Source organism: Serinus canaria, chromosome 23 (genome assembly GCF_022539315.1).
Source record: "Serinus canaria isolate serCan28SL12 chromosome 23, serCan2020, whole genome shotgun sequence".
Taxonomy (NCBI): domain Eukaryota; kingdom Metazoa; phylum Chordata; class Aves; order Passeriformes; family Fringillidae; genus Serinus; species Serinus canaria.
The window spans coordinates 3,780,860-3,806,341 of NC_066336.1; the positions used below are offsets into that span (position 1 = coordinate 3,780,860).

Sequence of the window (25,482 nt, forward strand, 5' to 3'; positions counted from 1 at the left end):
GCGTGTGGCCACAGCTCCTGGTGCTGAGTCACGGCCATGCCGTGTCCAGCCAGCTGCTCCTGCCCACAGCCAGACCCCCACGCACCCCTCACTCCCCTGTCCTGAGAGGGGGCAGCCCTGGGAAGCCAGGAACACTCCCTGTACCTGCCATTGTCCCATTCCAACTGCAGATTTAGGGCTAGGAAGGTCACTGAAGTCTGGGTGCGTCCCCTCTGTCACCCTGCCATGGCTGAGCTGTGCTGGGCATTGGGAGCCCCCACAGTCCCCTCAGACTGTCAAGCCTCTGAGTTCTCAGCTGAATCCCTCCTCCCACGGGGAAAGGCACCTCCAGCATTCCCAGTCCAGAGCTGGTGGGTGGGGAGGAGGTGAGAGGGGCCCAGAGTCCTGTGTCCTCCTCCTGGCCCTGCAGATGAGATGTGCAGGGGCATGGGGGTGTAGGAGGTGGGAGGTGGGTGCCCTCCTACACTGCCTTCATGTACACCAGCCTGAAGCACTGCTCCGGCACATGGACAGATAAGGGAATGGTGAGTTTGGGGATCGTGGGGGATGCAGGGGGGCAAGGGAATGAGTTGGTGCATCCTGGCCCAGTGCAGCAGCAGCAGCACCAGCAGGGGGGACCCCTGCCAATCCAAGAGCCAGGGCTGAAGGGGATTCCCCTTTGGAAGTGGCTCCAAGCACAGGCACCCACCTCTGCCACCCATCCGTGCTGTCCTGTGTGGGCTCACAGGACACGGCCCTTGCCTGTGCCCCCTTCTCCTCACAGGTGCAGCTGCACAGGTGCCCCCAAAGCCCAAACAACTGAGACTCAGCAGCATGCCAAAGCATCCCAGCACCCTCAAAGGGCAGCAAGCCTCAAAACACCAGCCTGAAGACTCTCCAGCCACCAAGGGGCTCTGGGTCCAAGGCACACATGGGTTGGCCACGGCTCCAAACACGAGGAGGTCCCGGGTGCCAGTGGGCACAGAGGCCATCTGGGCAGTGCCTCCACCTGGGCTGCACCAGAGAGAGGCCCATGGGACTGGGGGTGGGCAGGAGGTGCTCCCCAGAACTTCTGACCAGTCTCGGGTTTCACCATGACCACTGGCTCCTTACAGAATCTCACTTGCGCTGGAGGACATGGCCGGCAGAGGGACAGCCCCGTGCCCTGTGCCCCCAGCCCTGCGGCATCAGCCTCTCCCTCCCAACCCTACATACTTCTTCATATGCCCATATGGAGCCGGCCAGTGCTATGGAATGTTAAGAAGTATGTATTTTTGGGCTGGGACCCCCAAGCCGGGAGCCCCCATCACCAGCAGCGACCAGACGGAACCTCCGGAGAGACGATGCATCCCTGGGGCTGGTAAAAAGGAACCAGATCAACTTGCAACTGGATTTGGTCCCCTTCAACCAGCTGCAGCGGTGCATGAACCGCGGCACCGCTGGCCCTGAGCGCCGCCGCCGTGCTGCCCGGAGCGGGCTCGGGCTGAGGAGTGGCTGCAGGGAGCGGGACAAACGGGGTGTGGGGGGATGCAGAGAGGGGCTTCGGCCGGGTTTTGAGGCTGCCCGCTGGGGAGGAGGCAGGCCGAGCGCTCCAGCTCTGCTCTCCAGACTGCTGTAGGTGCTCATTGGAGCCGCGGAGTTTCATCGGTCCCACACCTGCTGGGGAAACGCCCCGTGAAGCCACAGGAGCCCTGGCACAGCCTGAGCAGCCCCAGCCCGGCGCGTCCATCCCCCTCAGCCCCCGCAGGTCCCGCCCGAGGCCTTCGGGGCGAAAGGGCTCCCTGAGGGGACACCCCCAGGGTGGGACCCCGAGGACGGGAGAGCCCCAGTCCTGCTCTAGCAAAGGCAGCTACGTCAAGAGTTAAGGATAAAGCGAAATTGAGCCAGCGGCTTCAGAATTTCCGGGAATTCAGCTGACCCACAGCTGCCTTAACTGGCGGGAGCTTTTCCGAGCGCCATTGTCCCCTCAGAGCATAAGCAAGATTTTTGTGTCGTGGAGTGTCGGGGTGAGTGTTTGGGGACAGCAGCCTTTCTCTGGGGAGACAGTAACGGGGGGCTGCTCTCCTCGCTGTGCCGGCAGAGCAGCCACCGAGCCCTGGGCTGGACAGGAGCCGGGGCGGAAATTCGGGGGGGGGTCTCCTCCTGTGAGGGGAGGGGGCGGGGGTCTCCTGGGTGGGAGAGGGGTGGCTGGGGGCGATCCTGCCGGGCAGCGAAGCCCCGCTGACCCCACCTGCCGGCCACGCAAAAAAACCTTGTTCTCGCTTGCCAAGGTACCGGGACTAGAGCAGACTCATCGCTGATCTCGCTCCTGGCCAGCTGCCCATGAGTAAGTTGGGAGGCTCGAGGGGTGGGGGGCCCGGACCCTGGTGGGGAACAGATCGAGGGGGGCACAGGGACCCTGGGGTTCGCCCCTTCTCCCCTCTCCTCCCGGGCCTCTGCAGGGCTGAAGGAGGGCAACCCTGGGAGAGCTGCTGCTGCCTCTGGGCCCCTGCCCTGCCTCCACAGGGCAAGGGGCTCCAGCCGCGAGGAGCTTTAGTGCCCACATAATTGCCCATCTGTCATTTTCTTTCTTAGGCTTTCTTCCTGTTGCCGTGGCATACTTTGCGGTACTGGTCATAGGCGCTGCAATTTTGGGTGAGAATTTGGCACGGGTTGAACAGCGCTCAGCTTTGCTGGTTGTGCTGCTGAGGGGAGGGGCAGCTCTGGGCACTGCCTGGCATTCTGCCTGCCCCGCTGCTGCAGCCCTGCACACTGCTCCTCTCCTGCCGCCCATGGGTGTCCCTGTCCCTGCAGCCCCAGCCCTCGCTCCCTGCTCTGGTCCCTGGGTGCTTTTGGGGAGGCCGCTTCTGGTGGCAGGTGTTGATGTGGGTCACAGAGAGCACCCTAACACTGCTCTGTCCTCCCTGCAGCAGTTGCAATGAATCAGCCCATGGAAGCCTCTGTGAATGCCAAGGTTGCACATGGTGGTCCTGGTGAGTGGGGAGGGCAGAGGGGCTGTGCTGTGTGATGTGAGAACAGGGGTTTGTACCCTGGGCTTACTCTGAAGCCAAAGCAGCCCTTGAAGCCATCACTGGTCTGAATGTGCCCAAACTGTGGGAAAGGGATCCATCCCAATGTGGTGGGAAGAGCCAGGACCTGCTGGGATAGGGGATGGGGCTGAGGGCATCAGGGGCTGTGCAGGCAGGTGGCTGATCTGTGACAAGAACTGCTGTGTTCACTGGCAGCATTGGCCAGAGGTGGAAATGGAGAGCACAAAGGGTTTGGATGTGCTCAGGGAGCAGAGCTGACTGCAGGCCAACTCCGTGGCACAGACTGAGGAGACTCTTGCTGGAGAGACATTTTTGGCTGTCCCTGGCTTGAGCTTGTTTATCAGCATGCAGCCTCGATGCTTCTGGGACCTGATACTCCTGTCTTTATAGGGGGGAAACAAAAGGCCGCCCCCCCAGGCTGCAGCCAATACCTTGCTGAGAAGAAGAAGAAAGACTGATTACCATGGCCAGTGAACAGAAGGTGATTTCCTTCCTTCCAAACAGCCTGCTTCATGTCTTCCCGTAGCATGAACTAGAATGCCCTCACTGACCAGCAACTGTCCCTTTAACAGATTTGGGTGGCCTTGAGCAATAAATGCTTTTGAAAGCTTTAATAAAAGTGCATTGCTGGTGTGGATGTGTGTTGTGGTGCCTGGTGTGCATCATGGCTCAGGTTCCTGCCTCATGCTTGTCCCACAGCAGGCAGCATCGATGCTCCTGGAACATCACACCTCTCTCTTTGTAGGGGCTGCATAAATGGCCTGACTCTGCCCTTAGGGCAGCAGCTGATTACATGCTGGCACAGAAACAGCTCCTTCTGTTCAATGCAAGGAAGGAAAAGCAAGATTCCTTCCTTCCAAGCACACAGATTCATCTTCAGACGCCTGGTGCTGGAAAGTCCAATCCCTCCCACAGCTTCTGCTTTCAATGATTTGGAGTTAAGCAGTAGATAAGCAATAAATGAATAGTGCTGAATGTGTCTGTGTTGTGGTACTTGGGTGTATGTCGTGACTCAGGAACCTGCCCTGCATCTGGGGATGTGCTGTGCTCCAGGAAGGGATTGCACAGGCAGTGTTTCCAGCCTTGCCCCCTGTCCCCCTGCACAGTCAGGGGCTGGCTCCCACTGCAGCCTGGCAGTCCTGGCAGTCCCTGGGACCCTGGCACTGCTGAGCAAATCCTCAGGGCAGCATTGCACTGCCCTGCAGGGCTGGCAGGGCCCCACGGGTGGAGTGGGTGCATCACTGTAGCCTCAAAGGGCAGCCAAAACTCCCCAAACCCCAGCCTGAACACTCTCCAGCCGCCAAGGGGCTCTGGGTCTGATGCAAACATGGGTTGGGCATGGCATTGCCTCGCTATCCAAGCACGTGGAGGAGGTGCTCCCCAGAACTTCTGCCCAGTCTCGGGTTTCACCATGGCCACTAGCTCCTTCCAGAATCTCACTGGGGCTGGAGGACACGGCCGGCAGAGGGACAGCCCCGTGCCCTGTGCCCCCAGCCCTGCAGCGCTCGCCTTTCCCTCCCAACACTACATACTTCTTCATATGCCCATATGGAGCCGGCTGGCGCTACGGAATGTTAAGAGGTATACATTTTTTCACCTCTGCTCTCCAGACTGCTGTGGGTTCTCGTTGGAGCCGCGGGGTTTCATCAGTCCCACACCTGCTGGGGAAACGCCCCGTGAAGCCACAGGAGCCCTGGCACAGCCTGAGCAGCCCCAGCCCGGCGCGTCCATCCCCCTCAGCCCCCGCAGGTCCCGCCCGAGGCCTTCGGGGCGAAAGGGCTCCCTGAGGGGACACCCCCAGGGTGGGACCCCGAGGACGGGAGAGCCCCAGTCCTGCTCTAGCAGGGACAGCGCCACCAAGAGCCAACGCGAAAGCGAAACTGAGCGAGCGCCTTCCTAGCTCATTTCCCAGAAATCAGCTGACCGGCCCCCCTCCTTAGCTCCACCTTTCCTGCGGCTCTTGGTTACTCAGAGCACAACAGACACACGAGACGCTGGTGGCGCGAGGTGCCGCGGTCCCGCTGTGGGTGCGTGGGGACAGCAGCCTTTCTCTGAGGGGGGACAGTAACAGGGGGCTGCTCTCCTCGCTGTGCCGGAGGAGCAGCCAGGCAGGAGCCGCGGATGGGGGGAGGGAGAGTCTCTTCTTGTGAGGGGAGGGGACAGGATCTCCTGGGTGGGAGAGGGGTGGCTGGGGGCGATCATGCCGGGTAGCAAAGCCCCGCTGAACCCAGCTGCCGGTCACGCAAAAAAATATTGTTCTCATTCCCCAAGGTACCAGGATTAGAGCAGACTCATCGCTGATCTCGCTCCTGGACAGCAGACCATGGGTAAGCTGGGAGGTTCGTGGGGTGCGGGGCGTGGGTTCTGACGGGAGCAGATCGAGGGGGGCACAGGGACCCTGGGGTTCGCCCCTTCTCCCCTCTCCTCCCGGGCCTCTGCAGGGCTGAAGGAGGGCAACCCTGGGAGAGCTGCTGCTGCCTCTGGGACCCTGCCTGGCACAGGGCACTGGGCTCCAGCTGAGAGGGGCTTTATTGCCCACACTGCTGCCCTTCTGCCGTTTTCCTTCTTAGGTACACGTATAGTCGCCGTTGCAATTGTCACTCTGCTCGTCGTTGGATGTACAATTGGAGGTAAGAGTTTGGCATGGGATGAGCAGCGCTCTGCTTTGCTGGTTGTGCTGCTGAGGGAAGGGACAGCATGGGCAGTGCCTGCAATTTTGCTTTTGGGGATGCCGGTTCTGGTGCAGGTGTCAGGGGGAGATGTGGGTCACAGCGAGTAAACTAAACGCTTCTTTATCCTCCCTTGCAGGAGCAGCAGCAAAGGACCACAGCTCTGAGGGTGAGTGGGGAGGACAGGAGGGGCTAGGCTGTGCTGGGTGGAACACGGGGTTGTACCCTGGGCTTACTCTGAAGCCAAAGCAGCCCTTGAAGCCATCACTGGTCTGAATGTGCCCAAACTGTAGGAAAGGGATCCATCCCAATGTGGTGGGAAGAGCCAGGACCCGCTGGGGTAGGGGTCAGGGCTGAGGGCATCAGGGGCTGTGCAGGCAGGTGACTGCTCTGTGACAAGAACTGCTGTGTCCACTGGCAGCATTGGCCAGAGGTGGAAATGGAGAGCAGAAAGGGGCTGGATGTGCTCAGGGAGCAGAACTGACTGCAGAACAACTCTGGCACAGACTGGGGACACCCTTAGTGGGGTGCAGCCTTCCAGCTGTCCCCACAGCCCAAACCGCTGAGCCTCGGCTGCATCCTGGAGCATCTCATCACCCACAAAGGGCAGCCAGCCACCCCCAAAACATCAGCCTGAGCATCCTCCAGCCACTGGGGGGCTCTGGGTCTGAGGCACACATGGGTTTGCCATAGGTCTAAATACGAGGAGCTCCGTGCTCAGGGGTGGCTGTGGGCACAGGGGCGATACGGTCAGTGCAGGTGACAGACTGGGCTGACATGTTCTGTGTGTCCCGTGCTGTTCTGGGTTGGTGGGGGCGGTGGGCAGGACAGCGTGGATGGGCACTCTGGGCTGCTGCTTCTCCCTGTTCCTCCCAACCTGGGGGGGCAGAGGGACCCAGTGGCCTCTTCCCAGGGGTCTTCAGGGGCTGAAGGCAGATGAAGGCAGGGGGAGCCTGGAGGAGCTGCTGCTGACTCTGGGACTCTGCTCTGCCTGGCACAGAGTGCTCAGCACTGCTCAGGGTAGCTTTGCTGTCCATGCTCATGTCCTTCTTCCCCTCCTGCCATTTTCTTTCTCAGAGAATAATGGAAGTGTCATTGGAGCTGTCATTGGAGCCACAGTGGGAGCAGGTGAGGGTCTGGCACTGGATGAGCAGCGCTCGCGTTCACTGCCTGGTCCCAGCCCCGGGGGGTCCTGGGGACTGGGCTGGGCTGGGGGCTGCAAGTACCAGGCTGGGGAGATTTGGGTTGCAGATGGGAGGAGGAGGGGCAGCTCTGGCCCTCCTGGAATGGAATTCTGCCTGCAATTCTGCCTGTCCCTGCTGCTGCAGCCCTGCACACTGCTCCTCTCCTGCAGCCCATGGGTGTCCCCGTCCCTGCAGCCCCAACCCTCGCTCCCTGCTCTGGTCCCTGGGTGCTTTTGGGGCAACTGGTTCTGGTGCAGATGGCAGGGGGAGATGTGGGTCACAGAGAGGACCCTAAAGCTGCTCTTTCCTCCCTGCAGGATTGGCACTGGTTGGCCTCCCGGTGTGCCTCGGCGCGCTGGGGTTCACCGGGGCCGGCATCGCCGCGGGCTCCATCGCTGCCAAGATGATGTCGGCAGCTGCCATCGCCAACGGCGGCGGAGTGGCTGCTGGCAGCACTGTGGCTGTGCTGCAGTCCATCGGTGAGTGGGGAGGGCAGGGGAGCTGGGCTTCCTCTCCTCAGCAGGGAAAACATGCTGGCTCTAGAGCCAAAGCAGCCCTTTAACTCCTCCCTGCTCTGAATTGCTCCAAGCTCTCTGGGCTCTCCCTGTCCAGGAGGGATCCTTGGCTGGCTGTGCCCAGTGCTCCGTCCCTCAGCAGGCAGCCTTGATGCTTCTGGGAGTTCACATCTCGATTTATCTTTGCAGGAGCTGCAGGTCTTTCTGCTGGTGCCAAAGTTGGGCTGACAGCTGCCCTGGGCTCAGCTGGTGCAGCAAGCAGTGACTGGATCACTGAGTGAAAGAAACCTCCAAGTGACGAACCTAAAATGGATAAAAATCCAAGTGACAAACCCAAAGGAAAGTAACTCAAGTGACAAACCTGTGGAGGAGACAACTCCAGACGAGCAAACCAAGAGAAGCAAAGCAGGTTCCTGATCCCAAGGCCTTGCCTGCTCAATGCAGATGCTGGGAAACCCCTACAGACCCCTCAGGGCTCTGCCTCCCCTTTTAAAAGCTTGGGATTCTTGTGAGCAGCCATTGCCCTGAAGCCAATAAATGTGCTGTGCTTGCAGCAGAGTTGGTGTTTCTGTGTGGCTGCAGCTCTTGGGTGATGGTGGCATTAGAGGGGGACACGGCATAGGGGATGTTCAGTCCTCAGGGCTGCTCTCTGATGGTGCCCCCAGTTCCCCTGCACTCAGTTTGGGGCAGGGGAGAAGTTACAGCCCACACCAGAGGAGCAGAACCGAGTGTGAGGGGAACCACCAGGTGGGAACACCAGATGTGGCTGTGCAGGTGATCAGCTGCAATTTTAACTGTGGCTTAGAAAGTGTTGAGCCCTTCCCCATATGAAATCTGTGAGGTTGTGCTTTTAAGCCGTGTACTGGTTGTAAACTGCTTTTGGATTCCAACATCATAGAGGAAAGGAGGATGGCTGCACTCTTTCATTAAGGTTAAAGGTTTTTAATCACTTTTCCATAATACAGGTACAATTGAAACAGAAACTCTTTTGAGGGTCTCAATAATCCACTTATGAATACCATACATTGAACTCTATAAATTCTCATATTAGAAAATGTCTGTTTAATATAGGTTATGATGCACTGGTGGCCTAGTTACATCTTCTGAATTAACACTTTGCAGTTTTATAGCACCTTTCATCACGGGGCTGCAAAGCATCCTGTGGAATTCTGCCTCATAATGCCCAAACGAGATTCTTGGTGTGTGTCCTGGCTCAGGTTCCTGTCCTGCAGCTGGGGATGTGCTGTGCTCCCGGAAGAGATTGCACAGGCAGTGGGCAATCCCTTTCCAGCCTTGCTCCCTGTCCCCCTGCAGAGCCAGGGATTGGCTGGCTCCCACTGCAGCCTGGCAGTCCTGGCAGTCCCTGGGACCCCGGCACTGCTGCAGCAAATCCTCAGGGCAGCATGGCACTGCCCTGCAGGGCTGGCAGAGCCCCAGGGCTGGAGTGGGTGCATCACTGCAGCCTCGGGCTCAGGACACCCACTCCTGCGCGTCGTAGAGCCCCAGTCCTGCTCTGGCAGAGACAGCACCACCAGGAGTTAAGGCGAAAGTGAAAATGAGCGAACGGCTTCAGAATCTTCTAAACTATCCGCTGACCCACCCCTTCCTGACGGGGTATTTCTGGCCGACGCCCTTGGTTGTCGGAGCACAGTAGGCACAAAAAGATTGGTGGCAGGTTGGTGGCCTGGGGTGCCGCGGTCCCGCGGTGAGTGTTTGGGGACAGCAGCCGTTCTCGGAGGGGGGACAGTAACGGGGGGCTGCTCCCCTCGCCGCACCGGCGGAGCAGCCACCGAGCTCTGGGCTGCACAGGAGCTTGGGCGGGGCTGGGTCTCTGTTTTTAAGGGGCTGAGGCGGCCAGCTGGGTGGGGGAGGGGTGGTTGGGGACGATTGTGCAGGGCAGCAAAGCCCCGCTGACCCCAGCTGCTGCCTGTGCAGAAAAAATCTTGTTCTTGCTTCCCAAGATACCAGGATTAGAGCAGACTCATCGCAGCTCTCGCTCCCGGCCAGCCCACCATGCGTAAGTTGGGTGGCTCGGGGGTGGGGGGCACGGGAGCTGCAGTGGGACAGCCCGGGGGAGAGCACAGGGACCCTGGGTTTCGCCCCTTCGGGTGTCTGCAGGGCTGAAGGAAGGCGGTGCTGAGAGAGCTGCTGCTGCCTCTTGGACCCTGCCCTGCCTGCACAGGGTGCTGGGCTCCAGCCGGGGGGGGGGGGGTCTTTACTGCCCACACTGCTGCCCATTTATCTTTTTCCTTCTAAGTTCCAGTTCCAGTCATCCTTGCAATTATAAAGGTCGTTGGATTAGCTGTAGTCACGGCAGGAATTACAGTTATAGGTGAGACTCCGGCACGGGATAAACAGAGTTTGGGTTCTCTTGTGGCGCTGCTGAGAGGGAAGGGGCTGCTCTGGGCACTGCCTGGCATTCTGCCTGCCCCCGCTGTTGCAGCCCTGCACACTGCTCCTCTCCTGCCGCCCATGGGTGTCCCCGTCCCTGCAGCCCCAGCCCTCGCTCCCTGCTCTGGTCCCTGGGTGCTTTTGGGGCAGCTGGTTCTGGTGCAGGTGGCAGGGGGAGATGTGGGTCACAGCAAGCAACCTAAACACTTTTCTTTCCTCCCTTTCCTCCAGCGGTATGCAAAGACAAGTTAACCATCAAAGCAAAGAACAGATATTATTCCTTCTATTTTCAAGCTGGTGAGTGGGGAGGGCAGAGGGGCTGGGCTGTGCTGGGTGGAACACGGGATTGTACCCTGGGTTTACTCTGAAGCCAAAGCAGCCCTTGAAGCCATCACTGGTCTGAATGTGCCCAAACTGTAGGAAAGGGATCCATCTCAAAGTGGTGGGAAGAGCCAGGACCTGCTGGGATAGGGGATGGGGTCAGGGCATCAGGGGCTGTGCAGGCAGGTGGCTGATCTGTGACAAGAACTGCTGTGTCCACTGGCAGCAGTGGCCAGAGGTGGAAATGGAGAGTAGAAAGTGGTTGGATGCTCTCAGGGAGCAGAGCTGACTGCAGACCAACTCTGTGGCAGAGAGTGAGGAGACTTGCTGGAGAGACATTTTTGTCTCATGCTTGTCCATATGCAGGCTGCCTCAATGCTTCTGGGACATGACACTCTTGTCTTTATAGTGGGGAAACACAAGGACTGACTCTGCCCTCTAAGCAGCAGCAGACATCATGCTGTCTGTTGGAAGAACTGCTGGTGCCCACTGCCATCAAACAGAAAGTGATTTCCTTCCTTCCAACTGGCTTGATTCCTGTCTTCCCACTACTGGAACTGGAAAGCCTTGAGACCGCCAGCTGCCCCTTCAAAAGATTTGGATTGCCTTGAGCAAAAAATGCTATTGAAAACTTTAATAAAAGTGCATTGCTTTTGTGGGTGTGTGTGGTGGTGCCTGGTGTACATCATGGCTCAGGTTCCTGCCCTGCCGCTGGGGATGTGCTGTGCTCCAGGAAGGGCTTGTACAGGCAGTGTTTCCAGCCTTGCTCCCTGTCCCCCTACACAGCCAGGGGCTGGCTCCCGGGCTGCTGGCAGAGCATCCTGGGTGGAGCATGGCTTGCACCACAAGCTCTCGGGGCTTTGGAGACCTGCTCTTTTCCTGGGGGCTCTTCTACTGGGGGGCTTTGTTGTGCTTTTCTTTGGGGCTTGGTGACTTTGAGGCATTTTGAGTTTGGGGGCTGGTGAGCCTTGTGTTTTTGCTTTGGCTCCAGCCTGCTGAGCTTCTGTGCTTCTTTGCCCTGGCCCTAGCCCGCTTTTTGTCCTTTTTGCCCTTACTCTCAGCCTGCCTTTTGGCTCTTCTGCCCTGGCGGGCTCTCACTCGCCGTGGCGTCTGTCCCGCCTCCCTGTGTCCCTGCCCGCCGCCCTGCCGCTCTGTCCCTGAGTTCCTGCCTCAGCCACCTGCGTCCCACCCTGCTCTCCTCCCACCCAGCCCACCGTGCCGCCCGATCCCCGCCGTGCCCCTGTCCGGGCTCCCGCACCTCCTGCCCCAGCGCCCGCTCAGTGCCCGCGGGTCCGGCCGCAGGGAGCCGCAGCACATCCTGTGAGCATCGACGGCACTCCCCATCTGCTCCTGCTCGCTCCCGACATTTGTCTTCGGCTTCCTCTCTTTCGCTCTCCACCCTCGCCTTTTCCGTTTTCCTTTCTCCTTTGTCTTTCCTAGCACTTTTTAGTAGGGTAATTTCTTTTTTTGTTTGTTTTTTCGTTATCAATAAACACTTTTCAGATACACTGTTGTCTCAGTTGACTTAACTTCATTCCGGATCATCTATTTTTAAAATAATTCTTCACACTTTCCCAGATTAGAAAGCCACAGGCTCCCTGCAGGGACAGCCCCAAGGTCCAGTGTCCTGGAGATGGGGGAGCCCCAGCCCTGCTCAAGCAGAGACAGCAAAATCAAGAATTGATGAGAAAGAAAGTGAAACTCAGTGATTGAGCAATTTCTCATTCATTACCTGTCATTCATTCCCTTTTGGGCTCTTTCCTGCAGCCCTTTGACCCTCAGAGCACAGGAGACACAGGACAGGTTGGTGGTGTGGGGTGCTGTGTTCCCACAGTGGATGTTTGGGGACAGCAGCCTTCCTCTGTGCAGGGAGGGGGCAATAACGGGGGGCTGCTCACCTCCCTGCACCAGTAGGGAGAGATAAGATAGAACTGAGTTACAGGCTGTGGGATGTGCCTGCAGAATGCCATGGCAGCATGGAGAAGCTCATCTCCCCTGCCCTTGGGAACAAATGCCACTTGGTGGACACCCTAAGGAGGGGAGCCTGCTGGAATCTGCCAGACACCTGAACAGCATGTGATGACCCCAGAGAAGGATGATAAGAACGCGTTGAGAATGTTGCTGATGTAGCAATGTGTGAAAGGTCACTTAGTGAAAAAAAACGTACAAGGAAATAGTGGGTCTTGAGGAAGGCTATAAAACCAGCTCCTTTCCCTCAATAAATTTCTCAGTTCCCTGCAGGTCTGAGTCTGTGAGCTGGTGGAGCAGCCCAGGTAGCCCTGGGCTGGGTTGGAGCCTGGGCAGGGACTGAGGGGTCTCTGCTCTTATGGGATAGCTGGGGTCCCCTGGGTGGGAGAGGGGTGGCTGGGGGCAAGCATGCAGGGCAGCAAAGCCCCCCTGACCCCACCTGCTGCTCATGGAAGGATTTCTTGTTCTCGCTTCTCAAGGTACGGGGATTAGGGCAGACTCATTGCAGCTCTTCCTCCTGCCTAGCTGACCATGGGTAAGTTGTGTGGCTCATGGGGCCTGGGACATGGGACCTGCAGTGGGACAGACCGGGGGAGGCACAGGGACCCTGGGTTTGGCCCCTTTTTCCCTCTCTTCCTGGGCCGCAGCAGGGCTGAAAGAGGGTGGTGCTGGGAGAGCTGCTGCTGCCTCTGAACCCCTGCCCTGCCTGGCACAGGGCACTGGGCTCCAGCTGGGAGGAGCTTAGTGCCCACACTGTTGCCCTTCTGCCGTCTTCTTTCTTAGGCTTGAGACATTGGTTATTGCACTCCTTGGGACTCATCATGGCACTTTGCTTAGGTGAGATTTCGGCATGAGATGAGCAGCAGTTGGCTTGCTTTGGGGTCTTCTGAGGAAAGGGGCTGCTCTGGGCACTGCCTGGCATTCTGCCTGCCCCCGCTGCTGCAGCCCTGCACACTGCTCCTCTCCTGCAGCCCATGGGTGTCCCTGTCCCTGCAGCCCCAGCCCTCGCTCCCTGCTCTGGTCCCTGGGTGCTTTGGGGCAACTGGTTCTGGTGCAGATGGCAGGGGGAGATGTGGGTCACAGAGAGCACCCTAACACTGCTCTGTCCTCCCTGGAGCAACAGTACTGAGATTCAGGCGAAATCGGACTTCTGCATGAATGCCGAGGGTGCACGTCTCCATGCTGGTGAGTGGGGAGGGCAGGGGGGTTGGGCTGTGCTGGGTGGAACACGGGGTTGTACTCTGGGCTTACTCTGAAGCCAAAGCAGCCCTTGAAGCCATCACTGGTCTGAATGTGCCCAAACTGTGGGAAAGGGATCCATCCCAATGTGGTGGGAAGAGCCAGGACCTGCTGGGGTAGGGGTCAGGGCTGAGGGCATCAGGAGCTGAGCAAGGAGGTGACTGCTCTGTGACAAGAACTACTGTGTCCACTGGCAGCAGTGGTCAGAGGCAGAAATGGAGAGCAGAAAGGGGCTGGGTGTGCTCATGGAGCAGAGCTCACTTCAGGCCAACTCCCTGACACATTCCATGGAGACCTTTGCCTCTCCTGCCCAGGAGAAATCATTGGCAGCCCCTGCCTCATGCTTGTCCCTCAACAGGCAGCCTCGATGCTCCTGGAATGTCACACTTCTGTCTTTGCAGGGGCAGCATAAATGGCCTGACACTGCCCTTCCATCATTGCATAATTATTCTCTATGATCCACGCAGGGGAACAAAAGCAAGATTCCTTCCTTCCAAGCACTGGACTCGTCTTCAAATGGCCAGTGCCGAAATGTCAAATCCCTTCCACAGCTTCTGCTTTAAATGGTTTGGATCCATTTTACTTATAAAGTCATGTTAGACAATAAGTGAACAGTGCCAGCAGGTCTGTCTGGTGGTGCTTGGAGTGCATGATGGCTCAGGAACCTGCCCTGTGTCTGAGGATGTGCTGTGCTGCAGGAAGGGATTGCAGCAGATTTTCCAGCCTTGCTCCCTGTCCCCCTGCACACCCACTCTGTTTGATTTGGGGTGGGACAGGGCTGCTGGTCCTGCCAGACACACTGTGCCCACTGCTCCTGCTGGGATGGGCACTTCTCTTGGCTCCTGGGAGCCATGACTGGGATCCTCAGGGTCGGATCCCTGGGTACCAGCCATGGGGGAGCTCCTGGGCTGCTGGCAGAGCATCCTGGGGGCAGCACGGCTGTGGTGGCAGCCACAGTGGTGGCTCATGGCAATGGTTGGTGTCTCAGGGGTGGCACTGAGTAGTGATTGTGCTGCCTGTGGGTGCTGTGAGCAGGGCCAATGATGTGAGGTTGGACTTGACACCTGGGGGCTCTTTGCAGGGAGCTATAGCAGGTGTGGCCACAGCTCCCAGGGCTGAGTCACTGCAAACAAGTCGGGCAGGGGCATGGGGGTGTGTGCCCCCTATGCTGGCCTAGCTTCACCAACCTTCAGCACTGCACTGACAAATGGACAGGGGAATGTTGATTTTGGGAGTCCTCTGGGGTACAGGGGAATGACTTGGTGCATCCTGACCCAGCTCAGCAGCAGCAGCAAACGGGGGGTGCAGAGAGGGGCTTCGGCCGGGTTTTGAGGCTGCCCGCTGGGGAGGAGGCAGGCAGAACGCTCCAGCTCTGCTCTCCAGACTGCTGTGGGTGCTTCTTAAAGCTGCAGAGTTTCATCGGTCCCACACCTGGCTAGGCAAACGCCCCGTGAAGCCACAGGAGCCCTGGCACAGCCTGAGCAGCCCCAGCCCGGCGCGTCCGCCCCCCTCAGCCCCCGCAGGTCCCGCCCGAGGCCTTCGGGGCGAAAGGGCTCCCTGAGGGGACACCCCCAGGGTGGGACCCCGAGGACGGGAGAGCCCCAGTCCTGCTCTAGCAGAGACAGCACCATCAAGAGTTAAGGATAAAGTGAAATTGAGCGAGCGGCTTCAGAATTTCTGGGAAATCAGCTGACCCGACACACCCTACATCGATCTTTCCTGCAGCCCTTTGCCTCAGAGCCCAACAGACACACAGGACAGGTTGGTGGCGTGAGGTGCCGCGGTCCGGCGCTGGGTGTTTGGGGACAGCAGCCTTTCTCTGTGGCGGGGACAGTAACGGGGGGTGCTCCCCTCGCCGTACCGGCCGAGCAGCCACCAAAACCCGGCCGGGCAGGAGCCGGAGAGGGTGTGGGGGGGGGACGTCTCTGATTTTAAGGGGAGGAGGCGGGCGTTCCTGAGTGGGAGAGGGGTGGCTGGGGGCGATCGCGCCTGGCAGTAAAACCCCATTGACTCCACCTGCTGCCTAGGGAAAAAAATTTTGTTCTTGCTTCCCAAGGTACCGGGATTAGAGCAGACTCATCGCAGCTCTCGCTCCTGGCCAGCCGACCATGGGACAGCTAGGTGGCTCGTGGGGTGGGGGGCGTGGGCCCTAACGGGGGACAGATACTGGGGGACAATGGGACCCTGGGGTTCCCCCCTTCTCCCCTCTCCTCCCGGGTGTCTGCAGGGCTGAAGAAAGGCGGCGCTGGGAGAGCTGCTGCTGCCAGCCGGACCCTGCCCTGTCTGGCACAGGGCACTGGGCTCCAGCTGAGAGGAGCTTTAGTGCAGGGGGGGGCTGGGCTGTGCTGGGTGGAACACGGGGTTGTACCCTGGGCTTACTCTGAAGCCAAAGCACCTCTTGAAGCCATCACTGGTCTGAATGTGCCCAAACTGTGGGAAAGGGATCCATCCCAATGTGGTGGGAAGAGCCAGGACCCGCTGGGGTAGGGGATGGGGCTAAGGGCATCAGGGGCTGTGCAGGCAGGTGACTGCTCTGTGACAAGAACTGCTGTGTCCACTGGCAGCATTGGCCAGAGGTGGAAAGGTAGAGCAGAAAGGGGCTGGATGTGCTCAGGGAGCAGAGCTGACTGCAGAACAACTCTGGCACAGACTGGGGACACCCTTAGTGGGGTGCAGCCTTCCAGCTGTCCCCACAGCCCAAACCGCTGAGCCTCGGCTGCATCCTGGAGCATCTCATCACCCACAAAAGGCAGCCAACCGCCCCCAAAACAGCAGCCTGAGCATCCTCCAGCCACTGGGGGGCTCTGGGTCTGAGGCACACATGGGTTTGCCATAGGTCTAAATACGAGGAGCTCCGTGCTCAGGGGTGGCTGTGGGCACAGGGGCGATACGGTCAGTGCAGGTGACAGACTGGGCTGACATGTTCTGTGTGTCCTGTGCTGTTCTGGGCTGGTGGGTGTGGCGGGCAGGGCAGAGCACGGCAGGGCAGGGCAGGGTGGGTGGGCACTCCGGGGTGTGCCCCTTCTCCCTGCCCCTCCCAACATGGGGGGGCACTTTGACCCACCCCACCAGTGGCTTCTTCCCAGGGGTCTTCAGGGGCTGAAGGCAAAGGGAGGCTGGAGGAGCTGCTGCTGCTCAGGGGAGCTTTGCTGTCCTTGCTCATGTCCTTCCTCCCCTCCTGCCATTTTCTTTCTCAGAGAATAATGGAAGTGTCATTGGAGCTGTCATTGGAGCCACAGTGGGAGCAGGTGAGGGTCTGGCACTGGATGAGCAGCGCTCGGGATCACTTCCCGGTCCCAGGCCCGGGGGGTCCTGGGGACTGGGCTGGGCTGGGGGCTGCAAGTACCAGGGCTGGGGAGATTTGGGGTGCAGGTGGGAAGAGGAGGGGCAGCTCTGGCCCTCCTGGAATGGAATTCTGCCTGCAATTCTGCCTGTCCTTGCTGCTGCAGCCCTGCACACTGCTCCTCTCCTGCAGCCCATGGGTGTCCCCGTCCCTACAGCCCCAGCCTCGCTCCCTGCTCTGGTCCCTGGGTGCTTTTGGGGCAACTGGTTCTGATGCAGATGGCAGGGGGAGATGTGGGTCACAGAGAGGACCCTAAAGCTGCTCTTTCCTCCCTGCAGGATTGGCACTGGTTGGCCTCCCGGTGTGCCTCGGCGCGCTGGGGTTCACCGGGGCCGGCATCGCCGCGGGCTCCATCGCTGCCAAGATGATGTCGGCAGCTGCCATCGCCAACGGCGGCGGAGTGGCTGCTGGCAGCACTGTGGCTGTGCTGCAGTCCATCGGTGAGTGGGGAGGGCAGGGGAGCTGGGCTTCCTCTCCTCAGCAGGGAAAACATGCTGGCTCTAGAGCCAAAGCAGCCCTTTAACTCCTCCCTGCTCTGAATTGCTCCAAGCTCTCTGGGCTCTCCCTGTCCAGGAGGGATCCTTGGCTGGCTGTGCCCAGTGCTCCGTCCCTCAGCAGGCAGCCTTGATGCTCCTGGGTGTTCACATCTCGATTTTCTCTGTAGGAGCTGCAGGTTTTTCTCTTGGTGCCAAAGTTGGGCTGACTTCTGTTCTGGGCTCAGCTGGTGCAGCAAGCGGTGCCTGGCTGTCCAAGTGAAAGAAACCTCCAAGTGACAAACCCAAGAAAATATAACTCAGATGACAAACCTGTGGAGGAGACAACTCCAGACGAGCAAACCAAGAGAAGCAAAGCAGGTTCCTGATCCCAAGGCCTTGCCTGCACAATGCAGATGCTGGGAAACCCCTACAGACCCCTCAGGGCTCTGCCTCCCCTTTTAAAAGCTTGGGATTCTTGTGAGCAGCCATTGCCCTGAAGCCAATAAATGTGCTGTGCTTGCAGCAGAGTTGGTGTTTCTGTGTGGCTGCAGCTCTTGGGTGATGGTGGCATTAGAGGGGGACACGGCATAGGGGATGTTCAGTCCTCAGGGCTGACCTGCTCTCTGATGGTGCCCCCAGTTCCCCTGCACTCAGTTTGGGGCAGGGGAGAAGTTACAGCCCACACCAGAGGAGCAGAACCGAGTGTGAGGGGAACCACCAGGTGGGAACACCTGGTGTGGCTGTGCAGGTGATCAGCTGCAATTTTAACTGTGGCTTAGAAAGTGCTGAGCCCTCCCCATATGAAATCTGTGAGATTGTGCTTTTAAGCCGTGTACTGGTCTGTAAACTGCTTTTAGATTCCAACATCATAGAGGAAAGGAGGATGGCTGCACTCTTTCATTAAGGTTAAAGGTTTTTAATCACTTTTCCATAATACAGGTACAATTGAAACAGAAACTCTTTTGAGGGTCTCAATAATCCACTTATGAATACCATACATTGAACTCTATAAATTCTCATATTAGAAAATGTCTGTTTAATATAGGTTATGATGCACTGGTGGCCTAGTTACATCTTCTGAATTAACACTTTGCAGTTTTATAGCACCTTTCATCACAGGGCTGCAAAGCACCCTGTGGAATTCTGCCTCATAATGCCCAAACGAGGTAGGAAAGTCTGGCCAATTTACAGAGGGTACAGCCCAGGTACTGACTGGAAGGGGCAAGACCTTGGGTGTCATCGATCCTCAGGAGTGACAGGATCTGTCAGTGGTGGGGCTGGGGTTGAGTTGGTGCTTTAGCTGGGGGGAAAGTTCAGGTGCCACCACCCTCACCCTTCCCTCCAAAGCTGCATTCTGGCTCCCAGCAGGTCAAAAAGACCTTTGCAAATTGCTCTGGCTGTTTGTGCTATAAATATGCAGAAGAGAGGATAAAAAGCCCAGCACTCACAGGCCCAAGCCCCTGTGTTGACATATCCAAAGGCTGACTAAGAATCAAGAAAACCAAGCTGGGGTGTGTGGCTTGTGCTGCCCACATCCACTTGGATCTTCCAAGATTAAAAGCATGTTCTTGGGATTAATCTTGAGATGTGGGGTGTAAAGCTCTGTCTAACTTCATTGTTTCATTGTCATAAATTCCCTTCTCCCACCTGAGAGGTGAAAGTCAGGTATCCCAGCTCTTGTTTCTTTAATTAAAGCTGAATGTCACTGAAAATCCATCAGCTTAGGCAATGTGATGTCCAATGGACATGTCAATTCTGTGGCTAGAGGAATCCAAGCTGCCCAAGTTCTTTGAGCCTTTATGGCTTTAAAAACCAATCTGCATCTGTGCAACACTCCCTGGAGCAGAGCCAGCACTGGTGCCAGTGGCTGAGCACCAAGGACCTCCTCAATGAGATGTTTGGAATAGAAAACCATTAATCTTAGGGACTTAATATTTATCTTAGTGTTTTGCCATGTACCATCAATTACCTGCCTCCCCAAAGCACATTCCCAGCACCTTGCGACAGCTCTTCTGCCACTTGCTCTTCTTGGCAGGTCCAAAATTGTTCCCTCTGAAAGCACAACACAACAGAAAACTTCTGGAAAGCTCCTTGGGATTTTGGTGGGGAAACTGAAGATAAAAAGGCAAGTTCTTATAGCTTTGCTGCTGGAGGAAGTTTGTGTCAGACCAAATGAGTGGTTTTTTCCCTTAGTTTAAAAAATCCTAAAAAAGGGCTGGGGTCAACTTCCTAACAAGCACAGTAATATTGTGCAAGACCATTTGACCCCCCCCCCCATCATTTTCAAATCAATTGTTTCCTCCTGGGGAAGATGCAAAAGCCGAGTCAGTCCTATCTGCCCAGCTCTGTGGTGCTGGAGCAAAGGGATTTCCTGTTAGGCAAAGGAGGAGATCCCATGGGACTCTTCTGTCATAGCACCCACTGCAGGTGTGAAGCTCTGGCAACATGAGACAAGACCTGCAGCTCTCAGAGACACAACACACCCATTCTAGTGCTCCCAAAACTCCTTCTAGCCTTTCTCCTCAGCAGTGGTCTGGGATTTTTCCAGACTTTTGGTGCTCATACACAGGTAAAGATAAAAACCCCAACAGTTAATGCTTGAGAGCTCAAAGGCTCAAACCTTATTTCTTACCTAGCTTCTTACAAGGCTGTTGATGCTACAGGGGAAGTACTGCCAGGGAGCAGCTCTTTAATGAAGGCAGCAAATCTTTGTTTTGCCTCTGGAATGTTTAAAAAGAACAAGAGGCCAAGGAAGAATGGGGAGGAACCTGTTGAGCTGAGGGGAGCAAAGCTCTAGCCATGCCAGGGTTAAGAGCACAGTAAGCACTGGGTGCAGGAGCAGTTTTTCTGGGTTCTTTGGTTGTTAAGGCAACAGTGAATCTGCTGCACAGGAGACCTGGGAGTGACTGAGATTGTTACCAAAACCCAATGACTTTATTGCACATTCCTGTGAGTCACCTCTGTGAGCCCTGGCACTGAGGCAGCATGTGATGAGGGACTTTGCTGCTGTTTTAAGTCTCTGAGGAGCTGGAAATTATTCCAGAGAAATCCTGGAGTGGTTTTTTTAGCAGTAGTTGTCAGACTAATTCCCAAGGTAATTTAACTTCTTTTTGCACCCAGTTCTGTGGCTTTCAGAGTGCCCCCAGTTCCCTTCTTTGGTGAACTGAAGCCAGGATGGAGCAGAAGGTTTGCACTGAGCACCTCCTGCACTGGGAGCTGCTGGAACCCTGTAGCAGGAAATTTTCCATTTTTTTTCTCACACCCATCTTTATTGCTTCTCTGTCCACACTGAAGCTACAGTTTAAGACAAGACTGGATGTGGCACTCAGTGCCATGGTCTGCTTGACAAACTGGTGCTGGTCTCAGCATGGACTCAATGATCTCAAAGGACTTTTCCAGCCCAGTTAACTCTGGCATTCAGCAGGACACAGCATGATTTTTTTATTTAAAAGAATATCTCAATAAAGTTGTGTGCTCAGCAGCCAGAAATGGTGATTACAAACAAGATTGTGTTCAGAACTTTGAGCCTGTGTGTATAATTTGTATATACTTTAATCCTTCAAGGTAATCCTTCTTGTGTTATCTGAGTGAACTTGAGTTGAGCTGACAAGAAATCCCTCAAGAGGCAAAAACAACCCAGGCAGACCCTGGGAAAAACAGACCATTGCCAAAGGGCCTTCAAGCAGGAGTGAAATAGAAACTAACACTACTTACTGTGTTAATTATTACCATGGAACTGCAATGAAATGTTTGTCATGCACAGCCAGCACACCAAAGGAGTTTACACAATGTTTAACAACTCTGCTCTCAGCCAGTGAAAGTTAAAGTGGTTTCACTTGCCTTGCTGAGGGAATGTGAAAGGCAAGTATCTTTCATTCTCAGTGCCTGCAAAAAATTGGACTCAATGAAAGTGTTCCCAGACAAGAAACAGTGAGGACATTTAGAGGAAGAAAAGTGTTTCTCATAAGGTACAAATTCCTACATTATTCTATGGGAATATTTCTGTTAAGGTCTATTAAGGAACACTCAGCTTTGGGATTATTTTTTACAGCATCCCCATCCTGCCCTACTGCTGCCCTGCTCATTCCCAGCGGGGTCAGGGAAGGAGGGAGCACCGCCAGCAGCTGCCAGGAGACACAGGAATTCCTGGAGCCTCCCTGTGCTACAGCCACTGTGGCTCTGGGCACACTGTGAGCAGCAGACACACCTCAGACATTCTTAATCCCCTACAAACTGATCTTTCCAGCATGATTTTGTTTTCCCTGAACCTTCCCAATCCAAACCCCTGTGCCTGCAATGTCACTGTTCAATGTAACAATGGGGAAGGGCAGGTTGGTGTTCATGGAGCAAGAACTGAGCCTGCAGGCTCATCCCTGTGCTGAGGAGTGGCCAAAACATCTCCCCTGGGAATGCCAGGCCATGGAGAAAGCAGAACCTTTGCTCAGAAATGACAGACACAGATGGGCTTTGGTCAGACAGAATCAGGGGCAGGTTTTACTTTTCACATAATTTTCTGTATTAAAAAATACATCAGTGAAATCTGTTACAGGCAGGGACAGGACTACCGAGTACACAACGTCAATAGACTACTTTCTGATTTTATTTTTGTTAAATTACTTTTGTAACTGCTAAAAAAATAATAATAAAAAAACAACCAACCAAAACAAAACAAAAAACCTGAAATATTATTCAAGGCTGTTGATTTTCATCTCTTGAAATTTTAGTGACAAGCTCAAATATCAGACCCTTGTTACAGAAGATGGATAACTGACCAGAGCTAGATAAAAACCATATAATTCTCCTCTTCAAAAATAGCTTGGGTTTCCAATGAATTTGTGACCACTGGTCATCAGAAACACACACCTAGAGCTTGAGAAAACAGATATACAGACAATATCTGATAATGTCCTGTCCTCTAAACACCACATGGGAGCTCTTCTCTTCCAAAAGACTCAGTAACAGCCAAGCTTTAAAAAAAAACCTCTTTCAATTTCCAACACTATGACTAAATCTCTTTGGGTGGGGCGGGATAAAAACACACATGGTCATTTTCTACCACAGTTCTGTTGTCAGAAATAATACTGCATCCTTTGTACAACACTGCCTGTGTTGCAAAGGTGGAAAGAGAAAGAGTGTGTGTGTGTATTCCTGTTTGAAATGACAAAGCCCTCTCTAGATTTGCCTTACAAAAGAATCAAAACCATAATAGTAGTAGGGAAAGAGGAGAAAAGGAAAGCTGCCTTAAGGGAAATAAACTTTCCACGCACCACAGTATTCACTGGGTTATATGGACAGACTGCAGACTGGGCTGGGATAGGAATTCTGCACAGAGCCCAGGACATCCCCTCCTGGACATTCCCCAAAGGTCACTCGGGAGTTTGACCTGCAGCACCTCTTCCAACACAGCTAGAGTTGGTGTGAGCCCGGAGCAGGAGCGGAGTCCAGCCTCGTGTGACCAGTGAACAGCAGCCAGAGTTGTCCCTTGGGATGGCCAGTGGCTCCTGCCTTCCTAACACTTGATCCCAGTTTCAAAAAAAAAAGTATAAAAGTGTAGGTGTAGGTGTATTTATAACGGAAGGTGTCTGTTTGTCTAAACCTCACCCCTTTCTCTCGCATCCTCTGGAAGAGCTCAAGGATCTCCACGTGTTCCTTGGCAGCAAGGGCTGCCAGCCAGCAGGCTGGGAAGTCACCTGAGCCACAATCTAGCTCTCCATGCCCACCAGTGTGAGGGTAGATTTTACACAACCATTTTTCTTAAAAATATCTCACAACTTTTAAAAATCCTAAACAGATAAAGGATTTATGCACCAATCCAATGGGTGAGTTCCACTTGGATTTGTTCTGAGGATTGATCAGTGCTGCAGGACGTTGGGATTTGCAGCTTACACAGCTTGCTTCCTTCCAGTTCCAGTTTGTACATCCACTGTGGTACAAAATCTGCCTGTAGGTGACGTTATCTTGGCTTATTTGATACACATTTTCCAAAGGCTGGACGTATTCACATTTTGGTGCTTCTGATGTGTATTCAAAGGAAAATACCCCACTGCACTTAGTCTGATAACTCAATATCAGAGTCCTCTGATTTGACTTTGGCAAGTTCTTCGTGTACCTCCCTCACCATAAGAATCCTTGTCAACATGATGTCCAAGGTTCCTGGGTCTATTGGCAATGTGGAATACCATATGGGGCTGTTGGGAACACAGGAGCGCTCGGGCTGCAGGTAGAACACATCACTCCTCTGCTTCACGCTTTCAGAACTGCCAAGGCAAAGGAAACAAGGTTCAGGAACATCAGGCTGCATTTACAATCTTACCAAAAGTTTAAGAGAGAGTCAGCAAAGAAATCAAAGTTACATTGGCATGGCAACAGTCTCCCCCTTCTTAAGAGGGAACAGTTAAGTTGTTTCCAGGTCACTCAGCATTAGTTTCTTAAAAAGAAACAAAGAAAATCAAAGTAACTTCTTTACAGCAGAGGTTCTTCAGTGTCATCCAATTAATGGTAGAGTGATAAATGCATTTCACATGCAATCTCTGAGTGAAACTGGTTCTGGGACTCCAGAATTGCTGGAAATGGCCTCAAGGCTTAGACTGGATATCAGTGAAAAGTTCTTCACTGAAAGGGTTGTCCAGCCCTGCACAGCTGCCCAGGGCAGTGGTAGAGTCCCAGTCCCTGGAGGGATTTAACAGCCATGGGGTTGTGGCACTTGGGGACATGGGTTGTAGTGCCCTTGGCGGGGTTGGAGGAACAGCTGAATTTGATGAGTTTATAGGACTTTTTGAACCTAAATGATTCTAAGGTGGAGTTTAAGAGTGAGTAAAACTAAATTCCAGCTTGCCTGGCCATGCTGCAGTGCTGAGCCCATCTGCCTGAAAGCCTGACTGACTCCAAGGCACTTCCAGGCTCTGGTAGGGTTCGAAGTCCCTCCTGCCTGGTTTTGGGATAATCACACCAAAACAGCAAAGGGAATTTGTACTGCTGCCTGCACCACTGCAGAGCTCAGCTGTGAAATGTGATGGGGAGCAGGAAAATGCTTTCCCAGCCCAAGAACAATTAAAAGCTTCTAATAATGTGCCAGTGAAGACAAGGAAGGTAAGAAGAGGGAAAGAAAGAGTCTGGACAGCTGCATGCCTGCCTCTGCCTCAGGAATGGCATATTTGTAGTAAGCTCAGTAGATACATTTCTGAGGGTGATTTATCTGAGTTTCAGCTGACACTAATGCGATGCTGTTTCATTTTACATGTGTATTTCCTTTGAAGAGAGAAGAACATCACCTTCCACCTGCTCAAGGATCTAACTGAAGTTTATATAGAAACAGGAGAGAAAAATGATTTATATCTCTGTCCTTCCTATAGTCTCCTTCCTAACTCCTAAACACAAGTTAATCTCACATCTCAGCAGGCAAAATTTATCAGGAGTTTTACCTAATTCACTCTGCTCCTATACTCTTTCAGAAGGAACATGAAGTTCCCTGGGTATTAGTTATAATCTCCGCACAACAAAGATGGTGTATGGGAATGAAGGGAGATGAGAATGCCATGGGCACTGTAGTAATGTCTCACATTTATAGCAAAGAATTTATTTATTTAAAGAATACATCTCTCTCTGTAACTCTGTTCTTTACTCAACATCATTAACAAACAAACAAAAAAAAGCTGGTTTGGGTTTGGGGGTCTCACAGCAGTGCTGCTGCTGGAATTCCTGTTCTGCTCCCACTGAGGGATTGGGAACTGGGAAGAGGAACCACAGCACAGGCACAGAAGGTCTGAGTGGGCTCCTTGCCCAAATGCCTGCACACAGACCAAAACTCAAGTTCTGTCACTCACCATTTTGATAAGTAAAATTCATAAAGTCGGACAGGGCACCGGAGGGGATTATCTGTGTTTTCAGCCATTTCCACTGCTGTTGGAACCTCCTCATCTTCACTGCGTTTCCTCTTGCCTACTGATAATTTATCTGGATACACAAAAATGGCATCACAGAAGCTCAGTGAAAAGCAGCACCTTCAGAAACAAGGCCTGGTGTTTCAGCCCAGCACCCAGTGGTGACTCTGCACCACCCACACCCACTCCTGGATTTGGTTCTGTCACGTGTCACCACCCAACCATGGTCACCTGGTGGGATCTGCTGGGTGGGCAAGGACTGCACATCCTACAGGCCAGGTCCACAGCCCATTCCTCATCTAGAAAACCCACAAGAACTAGCAGGAAAATATGGAGGATATAATTTTACTTATTAAAGACAAATTCATGAAATGCACTGGAGCTATGAACTCAAGAAGCTAAAAGGATCAAAGATTTCTCTTTCCAAAGTGCCAAAATTAACTGAGAACAAAAATCTCTGTGTCTTTGCCTTTGAGTGCCAGCCTCAT

At 54.8% G+C, this 25,482-nt stretch overlaps 2 protein-coding genes and 2 long non-coding RNA genes across 20 annotated transcripts in view; 3 read left to right on the forward strand and 1 right to left on the reverse strand.

Moving 5' to 3' along the window:
- Positions 1 to 1,432: 1,432 nt before the first annotated feature.
- LOC103825297 (uncharacterized) lies at positions 1,433 to 3,983 on the forward strand. Its single transcript, XR_007779427.1, has 6 exons — positions 1,433 to 1,985; positions 2,250 to 2,305; positions 2,554 to 2,613; positions 2,889 to 2,951; positions 3,399 to 3,489; positions 3,754 to 3,983. It is a non-coding gene; the product is annotated as an uncharacterized LOC103825297 (long non-coding RNA).
- Positions 3,984 to 4,889: 906 nt separating this feature from the next.
- LOC103822649 (interferon alpha-inducible protein 27-like protein 2A) lies at positions 4,890 to 17,641 on the forward strand. Of its 7 annotated transcripts, none has more exons than XM_050983441.1 (7): positions 4,890 to 5,035; positions 5,280 to 5,335; positions 5,579 to 5,638; positions 5,817 to 5,846; positions 6,755 to 6,805; positions 7,179 to 7,340; positions 17,303 to 17,641. In XM_050983441.1, exons 2-7 carry the CDS (start codon positions 5,332 to 5,334, stop codon positions 17,392 to 17,394), a joined length of 399 nt encoding a protein of 132 aa, XP_050839398.1. In that variant the 5' UTR covers positions 4,890 to 5,035; positions 5,280 to 5,331; the 3' UTR covers positions 17,395 to 17,641. The 7 variants fall into 7 exon arrangements, with proteins under 7 accessions (XP_050839398.1, XP_050839397.1, XP_050839396.1 ...); XM_050983440.1 differs by lacking the exon at positions 7,179 to 7,340 and adding an exon at positions 16,917 to 17,078; XM_050983439.1 differs by lacking the exons at positions 6,755 to 6,805; positions 7,179 to 7,340 and adding exons at positions 16,493 to 16,543; positions 16,917 to 17,078.
- Positions 7,568 to 25,482, reverse strand: part of ZMYM4 (zinc finger MYM-type containing 4) — a 52,079-nt gene continuing 34,164 nt past the window's right edge. For all 7 annotated transcript variants that reach the window (XM_030230642.2, XM_018922567.3, XM_018922571.3 and 4 more), the window contains 3 exons: positions 24,938 to 25,067; positions 17,445 to 23,371; positions 7,568 to 7,737 (listed from right to left, as the gene is read on the reverse strand). In XM_030230642.2, coding sequence (XP_030086502.1) covers positions 23,164 to 23,371; positions 24,938 to 25,067 — 338 coding nt within the window. In that variant the 3' untranslated portion in view covers positions 7,568 to 7,737; positions 17,445 to 23,163. The remainder of the gene's footprint in view (positions 7,738 to 17,444; positions 23,372 to 24,937; positions 25,068 to 25,482) is intronic.
- LOC115483887 (uncharacterized) lies at positions 8,692 to 14,749 on the forward strand. Of its 5 annotated transcripts, XR_007779421.1 has the most exons (9): positions 8,692 to 9,081; positions 9,338 to 9,393; positions 9,634 to 9,708; positions 9,999 to 10,064; positions 10,498 to 11,891; positions 12,536 to 12,591; positions 13,180 to 13,241; positions 13,763 to 13,861; positions 14,735 to 14,749. It is a non-coding gene; the product is annotated as an uncharacterized LOC115483887 (long non-coding RNA). The 5 variants fall into 5 exon arrangements; XR_007779426.1 differs by lacking the exon at positions 13,763 to 13,861 and having other exon boundaries at positions 8,696 to 9,081; positions 13,174 to 13,241; XR_007779423.1 differs by lacking the exon at positions 13,763 to 13,861 and having other exon boundaries at positions 8,696 to 9,081.

Excerpts from the sequence above, each read along its gene's own strand:
- LOC103822649 (XM_050983441.1), top strand. Across the intron at positions 6,806-7,178 it reads TGGAGCCACAGTGGGAGCAG|GATTGGCACTGGTTGGCCTC; the intron begins GTGAGGGTCTGG and ends TCCTCCCTGCAG. Across the intron at positions 7,341-17,302 it reads GGCTGTGCTGCAGTCCATCG|GAGCTGCAGGTTTTTCTCTT; the intron begins GTGAGTGGGGAG and ends TTTTCTCTGTAG.